Source organism: Tasmannia lanceolata, unplaced genomic scaffold (genome assembly GCF_043159265.1).
Source record: "Tasmannia lanceolata isolate RefF3 unplaced genomic scaffold, GAP_Taslan_0.1 ptg000016l, whole genome shotgun sequence".
In the NCBI taxonomy this organism is placed as follows: domain Eukaryota; kingdom Viridiplantae; phylum Streptophyta; class Magnoliopsida; order Canellales; family Winteraceae; genus Tasmannia; species Tasmannia lanceolata.
In genome coordinates this window covers 16,862,353-16,874,804 of record NW_027518693.1, presented here as the reverse complement: position 1 = coordinate 16,874,804, position 12,452 = coordinate 16,862,353, and the positions used below count along the sequence as shown (strand labels likewise).

The 12,452-nt window shown below is 37.0% G+C and overlaps 1 protein-coding gene across 2 annotated transcripts; it reads right to left on the bottom strand.

The window, feature by feature from the left end:
• LOC143847855 (uncharacterized) lies at window positions 1-3,136 on the bottom strand. Of its 2 annotated transcripts, none has more exons than XM_077356646.1 (2): window positions 2,790-3,136; window positions 1-2,123 (listed from the first exon to the last, which is right to left on the bottom strand). In XM_077356646.1, the coding sequence occupies exon 2, from the start codon at window positions 1,960-1,962 to the stop codon at window positions 376-378; it is 1,587 nt and encodes a 528-aa protein (XP_077212761.1). In that variant the 5' UTR covers window positions 1,963-2,123; window positions 2,790-3,136; the 3' UTR covers window positions 1-375. The 2 variants fall into 2 exon arrangements, with proteins under 2 accessions (XP_077212761.1, XP_077212760.1); XM_077356645.1 differs by having other exon boundaries at window positions 1-2,107.
• Between the last annotated feature and the right edge of the window lie 9,316 nt (window positions 3,137-12,452).

Here is a 12,452-nt window from a genome sequence, read left to right as displayed (position 1 = left end):
TGCTTAAAATTGCCCACAAACGAGCAAAATAGATAGCAAAATAAATTGAGTTTTACAAGGATTTCCAGAATTAGAAACAAGAAATAGCAGCTAAGTAACAGTATTGAAAAATTCTTACCACCATTATAAAAAAATAGATACTTACCATGTTCCGCATATCTTCAAGTCTCTGACTGAGTGGCAATCCCAACAAAAGTCAATCCAGATGAAAAAAAATAAAAAGTCAAAGCATTCCATGAAACCGAGTTGATAATGGAAAATGTGCATCGTAGGGATGCACTTTTCATATCATAGATTTTCATTTTGTGGTACAAAGTTAGTAAACAATGGAACATGGACCAAGACAGCACCCGTACAATTTTCAGTCCCCACCTTTTAAGTCAACATAAGCTCATTAGTACCAAGGTGAGGGCGAAGGCACACACGAACCTCATGTTCTTCAGGCCCAACACGGAGTTTTGGCACCATAATCTCTAGCACAGTACCGGTCTCATCATAATATGCCTCTAGCTTAGCATCCTCTGGGATCCTAGTTGCAAGACATATTTCCCTTATGAACTCCCCTGGAGGGCAGTGCTCAGGGGATGGATCTGTGAGCTTGAATGTCCTATCATGTCTCTTTATGAAGGGCATCCGAGCTGTACTGACACAAAGTATTTTCACGATCCCATGAGTAAGTGTGTTCCTCCAAGAAACCTTCACCCTCTGTAGATCTGAGAAAGGTAAGCTAACCATTATCAAATACCCTTCCTCATCCTCGTATATAGTCTTCGCAGCTGTAACTGGCCCATATGTGTGCCTCATCACACCGGAAAAATCATTCACCCATGTAGGCTCTATGGGGTGGATCTCCATATCTTGAACACGATCGGAAAACGAATTAACTGGCAAGCAACAATCATCATCATTCCCATGTGGGAAAAAATCTTTCCGCCGTTTGTTACATAGAGGTGAAAGGTCCATCCCGTCCCCACTAACATGACTTGACGATTGTGTTGACAAATTCAAACCAGACCCATTAAGCAATTTCCTTGCGTGAGTATGTGAATTACTTTTCAAAGGGGCAGGAGGCCTCTCGAGCTCAAACTCCGTGTTAGGAAGATTTCTCCACAACCCAAAATCGCTCGCCTCAGAAGGGATAGAAAAGTTCAAATCCCTGCCCGTTAGCTCCATCCACCTTTTACGTTCGTTCTCAGTAATCACAGATAAATTGGGTGACCTAACAACCTCAATTCCATGCACACATTGTGGGTTAGATAGGCCTCTATACTGTTTACGCTGCATTCTATGTGATCGGACAAATCCTTTATCAACACTGAACGGGAATTGTGGCTCTCCCAGACGAGAATGACCATTCATGTAACTCCTCAGCTGCATCTTGCCCAATGCGTTCTCGGGCCTCTCCTTGAAAACCCACATATACATGTTTTCCATATCGTGCTGGACTAGGAAAACATCAAGACGAAGGTCTGACTTATCGAACCCCGACATGCCATTGGCATCACGTGTGATCTTACCCTTTGATTTGTCGGCCAATGCAGGTTTGAAGTAGAAATTGAAGAAAAACCAGGCGCCCCAGATGCTATCTCCGCGTTTGGCACACTTTCGTCCGACCTTGGGGAGACTAATGAGGGTCTCAGTTTCGTAGATTTGAGACCCTAGGCTGACGTCTAGGATATCACATGGGTCGGGATTCCATGTCTGTGGAGGAGGACTGCGTTCGGCCGACAAGGGGAGATTTATGTCGGGTGGGCCGCGGGAGAGGATGATCTGCCGATTGATCTTGCGATCGCAGTCGTCGTGGGCTGAGGCCGCACTCGAGTCCATGGACAGGAGTGTGGATGGGTGGTGATTTTCCATGGATAGGGTTGTGAGGAGGGCTTCTCCCATTTTGTTTCTTATATCCCTTTCAATCTTATCTTGTTGGTGGATTTCAAGTTCCACCACAGTCAACAAAAGCATCTCACGAACACGTTCATAAATCCATTCCAGAAAACCCACCTCAGAAACCCTAGAACATTCAGTCAATCAAATCAATACCACCCCAAATCCACCCCCCACCATCACCAAAATCACAACACCAACCCTCTGAAGAATTTCAGAATCCCTAGCAAAGAGAAACCCTGGAAAACATCAATACCCAAACCCACCATCATCCAAATCCCAACATTAAATTCTTTTTATTTTTATTTTTTTTTGAAGAAATCCTAGAAAGACATCAGTAAAAAAATATACAACAATAATACCCAAAACGCATCACCAAAATCCAAAATCAAAACAAACCCTTCAAGGAATTTCAGAAACCCTAACAAAACAACAGTGGACGATATAATCTTTAACAAGAAAAAAGTTAAAGAAAATAAATCTAAAAAAAAGCCTTAACCCTATAAAGACATAAAGACATCAATCAAAGAACATACAACAATAATACCCAAAACCCATCAACAAAATCCAAAATAAAAACAAACCCTTCAAGGAATTTCAGAAACCCTAACAAAACAACAATAAACGAAATAATCTTAAACAAGAAAAAAAAGTAAAAAAAAAAAATGAATCTTTTCCCCACTTTTCGATCCAAAACACACAAAAAGGAGAGGAATTTCAGGATCCTTAAACATAAAAGAAAAAACCCGCCTAGAATCTCCCAAAATTCACTCCCAAAACTTGAAGAAAAATCAATATTAAATTAAAGATCTACAAAAAACCCACAAACCCTACCCCTAGAATTCCATAAAACCCATAAAAAATGAATCAGATTTTCTTTCTTTCTTTGGGTTTTTTTACATTACCTTCTGAAATCTGAAACCAAAAAGAATCCGTGAGAGGCAACACTGATCTTCTCCATTGCGTCAAAGAAGAAAAAAACAGGAGAGCGAAAGAAAGAGAGACAGAGAGATAAACGATAACGGATTCTGTTTGTGAAAACCGTCTCATGTAGACGGCAGTCTCTCGGTCATAGCCTACACCGGTTACAGCCGTCGTGTGAAAACTGGCCTTGCCGTTAGTTAACGGTAACGTCCAGGTCGGCCTTAGGACGTCCGTTATCATAATAACGTCAAAGTTCCGTCAGAGAGAGAGAGAGAGAGAGAGAGAGACTTTGCTCCCTTTCGTTTCGTGTATGTATTTGTCTCTCGAAGTGGTGGACCTCCTTAACAAAACCCTAGCTATTCTCTCTCCTCGTCTCTCTAATTAAAAGGAAGATTATAAAACAAGATTAGCTTTCAGTTTAAAATAGTTTAGTTTATGAGGAATGATAGATGCAAGGGCCCTATTTTATACGTTTAAAATTCAAGTATAAACCCTAAGGCTATGTTTGGATAAATTGTTTGCAAGTGGTAATCCAGAAAGTGGGAGAGGTAGAGAATTGAGAGTGCAGGAGTGAGGGGAAGTTTTAAATAGTTCAAAAATAGGAAAAACTTACCCTATTTTGAGTGGAGTTTAATTTTCTATTACCTAATTTCAGCCTCCTAACTCATGCTCTCTCAATTCTCCCCCTCTCACACCCTCCTTGTCCCTTTCCCATCAATTAATAAACTAATGTTCCATTAAATAACTTTCATGGCTGCCAAAGATGGCCTAAATGTTTATATTTTGTTTGGCGTCTTTGTTTCTTTGGAACCGTACGTTTTTTTTATTCTGAACCCTATCTAATTGAATGTACTTTTGGGTGTTGAATGTGATCCATCAACGTCTCTCACAATATATAATTGAAGGTATTTGGGTTTGGAATGAGACTCACCATGTACATATAATTTCTTAGCTGCAAATAGTAGGATTACCCGGTGAGATGGTTCAATTAGGTGGATAGTATAGATCTATATAGGTGATTACAGATCGAAAAACAGAAAAAAAGGAACTCTTCAAAAATTTATAATATGGTTTGGGTTCTAATAATTAATATTGATGGTGGCTACATTTTATACAGACTATTAAGGAGTTAATTGTCAAATAGGCACTGTCTATTCCCTACCCATAGCCAAGGTTTAAAATTTCGGTTTCGGTACCGGTTTCGACCGAAATTTTGAAATTTCGGTCAAAATCTGGTACATAACCTGAAACGAATATTTTATTCCATATTAAATTTCGGTAATTTGAAATATTAAAATAACAGATTTTTTGGGTCAGATTTCGGAAAAACCAAAATTTCGACCGAAATAAATGACCGTTTCGGTTTTGATGCATTTTAGTGTCGGTCAGATTTCGGTCGCTGCCAGGTGGGAGTCTAGTGCTGCTTCGCCCACATCTCTGGTGCCACGTTTTATACCAATCTTTTTAGTTAGAAAAAAACCCGGCAACCTCCTGCTCGAACTGTCAGGTGGGAGTCTAGTGCTGCTTCGCCATTGGTGTCGCTGCCATTGTGACTATAGAGTCTGTGACTACTGCGACCACCACAACGAATTTCCTTGAAGAAACGAATTCCCTTGAAGAGACTGAAGAATGTTTCTTATGTATCTACATACAGTATGTATTTACATATAGTAAGTACTTTGAACAATATTATTGTTCACGTATATAGACATTGAACAAGATTTCTTAACATGGTACTCTCTTGCGTCTTATATCGCTGGTTTTTTCTATTAAGTATCGGAAATAAGAGAGTATAAATTACCAACACCATTTGACAGCATGTTTTGATAGGGCGGGTCCTTCCAATTCCACTCAAACCCATACATCGGGTGGGGCCCACCATTTTACCTCATGCTTTGATGGGGCGGGTTCTACTATCCCCACCCAAGTCTATGCATAAGGTGGGGCCCACATTTTGTGCCGCATGATTTGATGTGGGGTGGGGCCTATTATTTTAACCCGCGAATAATATGGGCTAAGAATGCTAGTAAGAGTATAAAAATGCATTATTATGAGTAGATAATAATGCATTTTTGTTCAAATTCATTGAACCGAACCATTATTGTTCAAATTCTCAATCCCTTTACTGCTTTACATGAAAGCAAGTCCTGTTTAGATTTCTTTAATGTAAGAAATGAAAGTGCCTTCCCCTCTATATCTAGTGTTCTTGGGAGTCCACTTATAACAGCTGCTCCGCGCGTTTTCCCATATGAAAATGGAGAACGCCAATGTTGAAAAGACAAAATAGCATTTCTTTCTTTTAACCAAACATCTCCTAGATATCACCTTTGCAAGGTTTCAGGTGTTTTCCTTCTTTAGAGTAACTACACGTATAAACAAACGTAAAGCTTTGTTACTTTGCTCTTTTCCTAATCAAAAGTGTCCACAACAACTTTCGTGATTTCTAATGCTGTCTATGGACCTTGTTTTATATTAACTTAAACAAGTGACCTACGCTAAAACACTAGTTTGAAGATCGATGACCTTCCTACTTTCCTAGTGGCACTTGTATCACAGTTGAAGAAATGCATAGATTCGCACTAGAATGCAATAATTTATCATGGTTCCAGCTTTGCTTATGAGTTATTTACCGTAAGACTTTGGTGCGGCCTTTCAGTCAATTTTATATTTTATATATGTGTTGATTGCCAATTTTTTATACGCGTTGGTTGATTTATGCTATTTATTTGAATTTATATGCTTTGTTTGTGATGATGTGTTCATTCTTTATCTTTTTAAAAAATATAAAAGAATGTCGATAAATGGACTGTTTATGGTTAGTAAATGCATAAGATTTTGTGCATATATGATCCATACATTGTAGCCTCACATGTAGCTAGGGGTGTAAATGGATATTCGAAAATTCGATTACCGTCTGCATCCGAATCCGTTTAAAGCGAATATTATCCGGATCCGTTTCAAGCGGATATTATCCGAACCCGTTTATGAGATATCCGGCTCTTAGCGGATGCGAATCTGGTAAATGGTATATCCGATCCGTTTAACATCTGAATCCGAGAAGTAAATCATTTTTATTTATTATTAATAATATCCTTAATATTTATATTTAGTACTGACACACTCTCACTTCCCTTGTTCAAAATAGCCCAAATCCATTCCTTCATATATATAAAAAAAGAAAGAAAAAACCCAAAGACTACTACCAACACCATCATCCATCCCCATAGCCTCTCTCTCTCTGCCTTTGTTTTAAAAGGAAGAAGAGCTCATATATTTTAGGGTTTGAGAGTTAATTTTGTGAAGAGAAGGTAGAGGTCTGGTTTTAGGGTTTGAAAAATTTATTCGAGAAGTAAGAAGGAGAACAAAGATAAAGTGCTGCAATAAAATGTTCGAATTTACTGGATAAACGGATACGAATAATATCTGAATTCGAACAATATCCGATGGATACGAATTTGGTAATAGATATTAAATATCCGTCAAATTTGAATCCGAATCCGAATTCGGATAGTGTATACTGTAATCGAATTCAGATATAGCTATATCCGATTCGAATTCGATCCGTTTACACCCCTACATGTAGCCTCAATAGTTTTCCTTGAAAAAAAAAAAAGACACTATGGGCATATTTGGATGTGTGAATTTTATTTTCTTGGAAAAAATTTCCTTTGAAAGTAAGTTTTTCATTGTTTGGTTAACTCATTTATCGCGGTTTTTCTTTAGGTTATTTTTTTTAAAATAGAGAAAACGCAAGAGTCTAGTCATACACTGTTATTTTCTTCTCTAAGAAAATACATGTTATTTTTTAAGAAAAGAAAGTAATGCTTGAAAAAATGAGAAAAAGGTGAAAAAAGAGATAACTTTAAAAAAATTCTAAAAACGAAAGAAATACTAAAACATCCTATTTACTAAGCGGGATTTGCTAGTGTGCATCGCAGAAGGCATTTTACGGATGGGTTGTTGCATGTGAGCACAACCATCTCAAGAATGAAGACAAAATCTGTTGAAAAGTGGCCTGTGTGGCTGCGATCACATGTAACAGCCCATCCGCGTAATGCCTTCTGGGATGGATGCTAGCAAATCCCTTGTTAAGCAATGACCAAAATACCGAAAATGAAACACATATTTCATAGAAAATAATCAAAAGGCCCATGTTAATAAAATTACCAAACTACCCTTATCTTGTTGAAATGACTAAAATAGTCTTATAAAATGACCAAAATATCTTTAGATCTTGTAAAATTGACCGAAGTACCCTTATCTCATAGAAAATGACTAAAAATAGTGTGTCTATCGATGATAAGTTTGGCCGCCACTCAAAGAAACAAAATATTTATGATAAGTTTTTCTATCCATGGTAAATTTGGGAAGAAATGGAAAAGCAAAAAAGAATTAAAAAATTGGAAAATGGTAAAAGTAATTTAAAAAAGTTACAAAATCACAAAACAAGAAAAATCCTAGAAGTAGAAGAACCCTATTTTATAGAAATTATCTCATAAAATAACCAAAATACTCATCATATCTCATCAAATTACCAGAACGTCCATTTTCATAAAAGATGGCCAAATACCCCATCGTAGAAAATAACTAAAATGCCCCTATCTTATAAATAATGACCAGAGTATCATTTATCAAATGGAAAATTAACTAAAATATAACTACCTCATAGAAAATAACCAAAAAACCCTTATCTCATACAAAATGACCAAAACACCGTCATCTTTTATTTACCCTCACCTCAAAGGGATTAGGAATAGTTTTGTCATTTTCTATGAGATACGGACATGGTTTAAAATTTTGGTTTTGGTAACCGTTTCGGACCCCACAGAAAATCGAAAGGGTTTGAAATTTCGGACGAAATTTTGTAGCAATTTTTTTTAATTAAAAAAATGGCAGTAAAACGAAAATTCGGACTGAAATTCCTGGAATTTCCAAAATTTCGGTCCGAAATTCTGAAAATTCGGACTGAAATTTGGTAATTGGCAAAATTCGGAATTTCGGTTTCGGTCCCACCGAAATCCGATTCGGTCGAAACCATGGATTCGGATTTCGGTTGAAATTTAAAACCATGGATAGGGATGTCTCATGAAAAATGGACTAATACCCCGACCTCATGAAAATGACTAAAATAACCCTACCATGTAGAAAATGACCAGAATTCCCTGATCTTTTATTTACCCCTACCTAGGGTATTAGGAGCATTTTTGTCGTTTTCTATGAGATCGGGGTATTTTGGTCATTTTTCATGAGATGAGTGCATTTTGACCTTTTCTATGAGATAAGTGTATTTTATCATTTTTTGTTTGGTGAGTTAGAGTTGGCCCAGATCTAATGGGGGCGAACTTGTCGTTGGGCTCTTGCTTCTTGCAAGGGTACTTCTCTTGCTTCGTCAATATTTTAAATAATGTTCTATATATGAAAGGCAAACCAACATTCATTAAACAATAGAATTTAAAATTCCAAAAGATTGAAGGATGTGAATTATAAAACAGAAAAAGAAAAAACTTTCTGCACATCCAAACATGTCCCATATAACTTATCTACTAAACAAGCAGAAGTATGAGCATGTAGAAGTACTAGTAGGGACCGTTTGTTCAACGATCCAAACCAGGCTTTGCTATGGCCTATGGGCCCCACGTATGCTACATGGCACGGTTGGGTACATTGATCCAACTGGACACAAGTCTGGCCCATTGCTTTTTTTTTTTTATTATAGGTAAGCTGGGTTTTGGCGGGGACCCCTACCGGTTTATTAAAATGTGAAAAGTATTATAACTAGCATTAACCTTTTTTTTTTTTTTAGATGCTTCTTTTTTCCGAAGCATCTAAAAAAGAAGCTGTTTAGAGGGTCAAATATTAATTTGAAGTCAAATTTACTATTTTTAGTTAGTTATTTTTTTATCTCGCTCATTTTAGAGATGGGTAGTGATATTTAGGCCCCTTTTGATCACTAGGGACACCCAATGCCAGTCTATCAATGACCAAAAGGGGGCTACTGTACTTGACGTCAGAAGAATCCAGTGGATTTGATTGCCTCGTACACTGGCGCTAGGTTTCCCTTGTGATCAAAAGGGGCGTAAATATCACTTCCCTTTAGAGATTCTAGGGCCTAAAAAGTTCCATTAAATTATAATTCTCTCAATTAAGGGTTGGTAACGAGTTTTAGTATACAATTTTTTTACTAATGTAAGAAATTTGCCATTTTTAGAAAGCATGGCTTATTCTTTCATGCTCTTTGTGGATTTTGCATTGGTAACTCATTTTCATTTCAATCATAGATTTGTTTCACACTCCATGTCGTGACAAATATTTACCATTCAAGAAGGGAAAAATTGAGTCTTTATCTAAAGAAATGCGTTGAGAAAGGGCAGATATCAAGAGGTATAGGTCAATGATCATCTCCCTCTGTTTTTACATCTCATTCCCCGTCATAACCAAAACATTCAAGCCCTTTTTCCCCCTATTTTTATAATGGCACTCCCTGCTTTGTTAAACATTCTTTTAACCGGCTGTTCCAATTTTTTAGCATTCCAATAGGAGTTAACTAGAGAGGTACAAATAGAGAGAAGAGTTCCATTATCAATAGAAGAGAGTAGATATCAATTCCCTATATTGAATAGGCAGATCTAGAGGAGAGAATGCTGTTCCCTAGTATTCTTCATACTAGTGCACTTATAAAAGCAGCGTCTAGGCATTTACTTAGATAAACTAATGGTCGAGAAACCCATTGTCGAGGAGAGTGAAAGACTTCGAGATGCTACACGATGTAAGCATTGGTTTTCTAACAGATATAACCCTCATTTGTGTTTCGGGTATTATCTGTCTTAGAAGACCTACATACGCTAAAAATGTCCGCAATTTTGGTTACTTCCTAATAAATTAAGTTTTTAAAGTAACATTACTCATTTCTAAATTCTGCTATTGTACTTTGAATGTATTAGTGTAAAACACATTGACTAAGATTGTACTTTGTATGTATTAGCCTAAAGTCACAAGTCCCACCTATTATGATTATTGAAAAGAAATACGCTTCGGTTCGAACTTGGGTCGAGCATTGCTGGGGAGGCTTGTTCTTGTTACCGGTGTTGTCGCAAGCAATAATTCAAGAGGTTAATATATTTAACAAATTTCGCCAACCGTAGCTTGTTGCTTTTGATGGGTCGTCATGGATTGGACGAATGAGTATGTGAAGAACGTCTATTTGTTTTGGTAGGTAAGCTGGATCGAACATGCGACCCCAAGGTTAAGATACAAAGCCTCAACCCCTAAGCTACATGCCCAACTCCACCGAGAGAGTCTATGATGTATTGAATAATGAAAATCAAAGCCAATATCACAACTAGGATCCCTAAAGCCATTATCACAACTAGATGTAGGAAACAAGAGCAGAATGTGTCCCACGCATTTACATCGTGACTTAGTATATAATGCTAGTTACACATGAGTAGAATTATGTAGCTGAGAGGCAAAACTATACTATATACTATATATCATAGATAGGGTGAGGAGCATATTATACAAGTTATCATTGCTTAAGTTCTTATGGGTTTGAAGGAAGCCACAGCTAAGATATGTAGACATGAGATTAATTAGATGAAGAAAAGGCCTATGACCGACAAATAAGAAAGTTAGAGCACAAAATGATACCGGATTTCTACAGGATGACAACCTTAGTGAGAGTGCAGTAATTAGGAAATCATTTTTGAGGAGAACTGAGTCATGGTTATACTTCTATAATTCAACAACGAGTGACACCGATACCCATATTCTTTGAGGACATTGGTGTATCAGAAGGCACATTTGAGGTGGCACCTCACATTCAAGATACTTCAGTGAAAACTATAACTGAGTAATCTCTGCGAAGATCTGAGAGAGAGAACGTTACTATTAGTGCCCGCTCCTTTTGGCACGGACACATTCGGGCTAAGTGGTTGCTTAAATTGTGCATTACTATTAGTGCCCGCTCCTTTTGGCACGGACACATTCGGGCTAAGTGGTTGCTTAAATTGTGCATTACTATTAGAATCCTAGAATTCCTTAAAATCCTGGATGGGAGACGAGAGAAGAAGGAGACCGTCTGTCGTTTTTTGATTTCTCGCCCTTCTTTCCGTTGAGCAAGAGAGTAGGAGATCATTGTGTTTCCAGGTTTTAGAAATCTCAGGATGAGGGAGAAATTTCTAAAACCTGGATTTCTTACTTAAAATCCAGGATATTTCATTTCTCCTCTTTTCTTAGATCAATTTTAATTTTATTGGTGAGATTTCCTTTCTCGTCCTTTGATTTCCGTTTTTGAATGGAAAGGTGTAGCCGAACTGATTGTTTCAAGGAAGCATGGCTTCTCTTTGATGCTCTTGATATTAAGGCTATCTGTTTATAAAAAAACTGATCGTTTTGTTTTGAAAAAAAAGCACAGTAACAACTGTTTTCGTTCATGAGTTTCCTCAAACATGTGGTTTGTAGACAAAAAATCAATCATAACAATTTGAATGAACCATTGAAAAAATAAATAAGTTCGAATTGTCAAACACGAAAGTGGAAGAGCTGGGTTCAAATGAAATACTACACATTCTACTTTGTTCAATCCATTAAGTGTAGAAATCTCATACAAGGAACAGCAAATGAGACAGAACAAAAAAAAAAAAAAAAGGGTCTCGGGGCTTTTACGTGTATATTAGCAACATATTATAGTTCTCCAATTAAACATTGCACCCTACTATAGAAATTTCAAGAACTAATAGAGTAGAATTGCCAAGAAAATCACTTAGCTCACCATAGTCGATTTTGTGTCCGTTCTTATAAATACTTCAAAAGGTAAGTTTAAAGGGTTGAGCTTTGATAAATTTTGAAAAGAAGATTTTCTATTATTCTTGGATGAATTAGAAAGAGTAGGATAGTGCTTATATAGAGCACTTACATGATAGGGATAGAAGGGAAATCAAGATAATTATGGAAGAAAGAATCCTAATCAAATCTACCTAATTAAATCTACTTTCATAATATTTCTTGCTTGCCTCTTCCAATCCACTTGCCTAATTTATTTAGTCTCCTCATTTAGCCAACATACCCAATCTACCTCCAAGATGATTCGACGGTGAGATGTTAACACAATCTAACCATTGGATCCCACATATTCTAGCAAGCTTATACTTTAAAATCAAGATGGGTTCTGGTTCATTCCAATTCATTTTTTCTTAGCAAAGGCTCAACCTGACCCGACCCAAGTTGCACCCTCTTCTAACCGTTGGAAAAACTGATAAAAAATCTACTCGGATCTTAGATCGGTTATCCGGAAACCGGTGGATCATATTTCTCCAGCCGTACTCTTCTCTGACACCATATTTGTTGGGCAGGAAGCTCCTTGCTAGATTTAAATAACTATTAGGCCTTGTTTGAATTGTAGGAATTTTCAGAAAAAGTTTGGAAAGGAAAAATATTTCCAAAAAACTTTCTACCGTTTTTACACACAAGAAAAAAAGAGATAACTTGAGCCATCTATTCAATTCTTTTTCTAAAATTTAAGCGGGTTTTAAATAGGGGTGTAAATGGATATTCGAAAATTTGATTACCGTCCACATCCGAATCCGTTTAAAGCAAATATTATCCGAATCCGTTTCAAGCGGATATTATCCGAATCCGTTTATGAG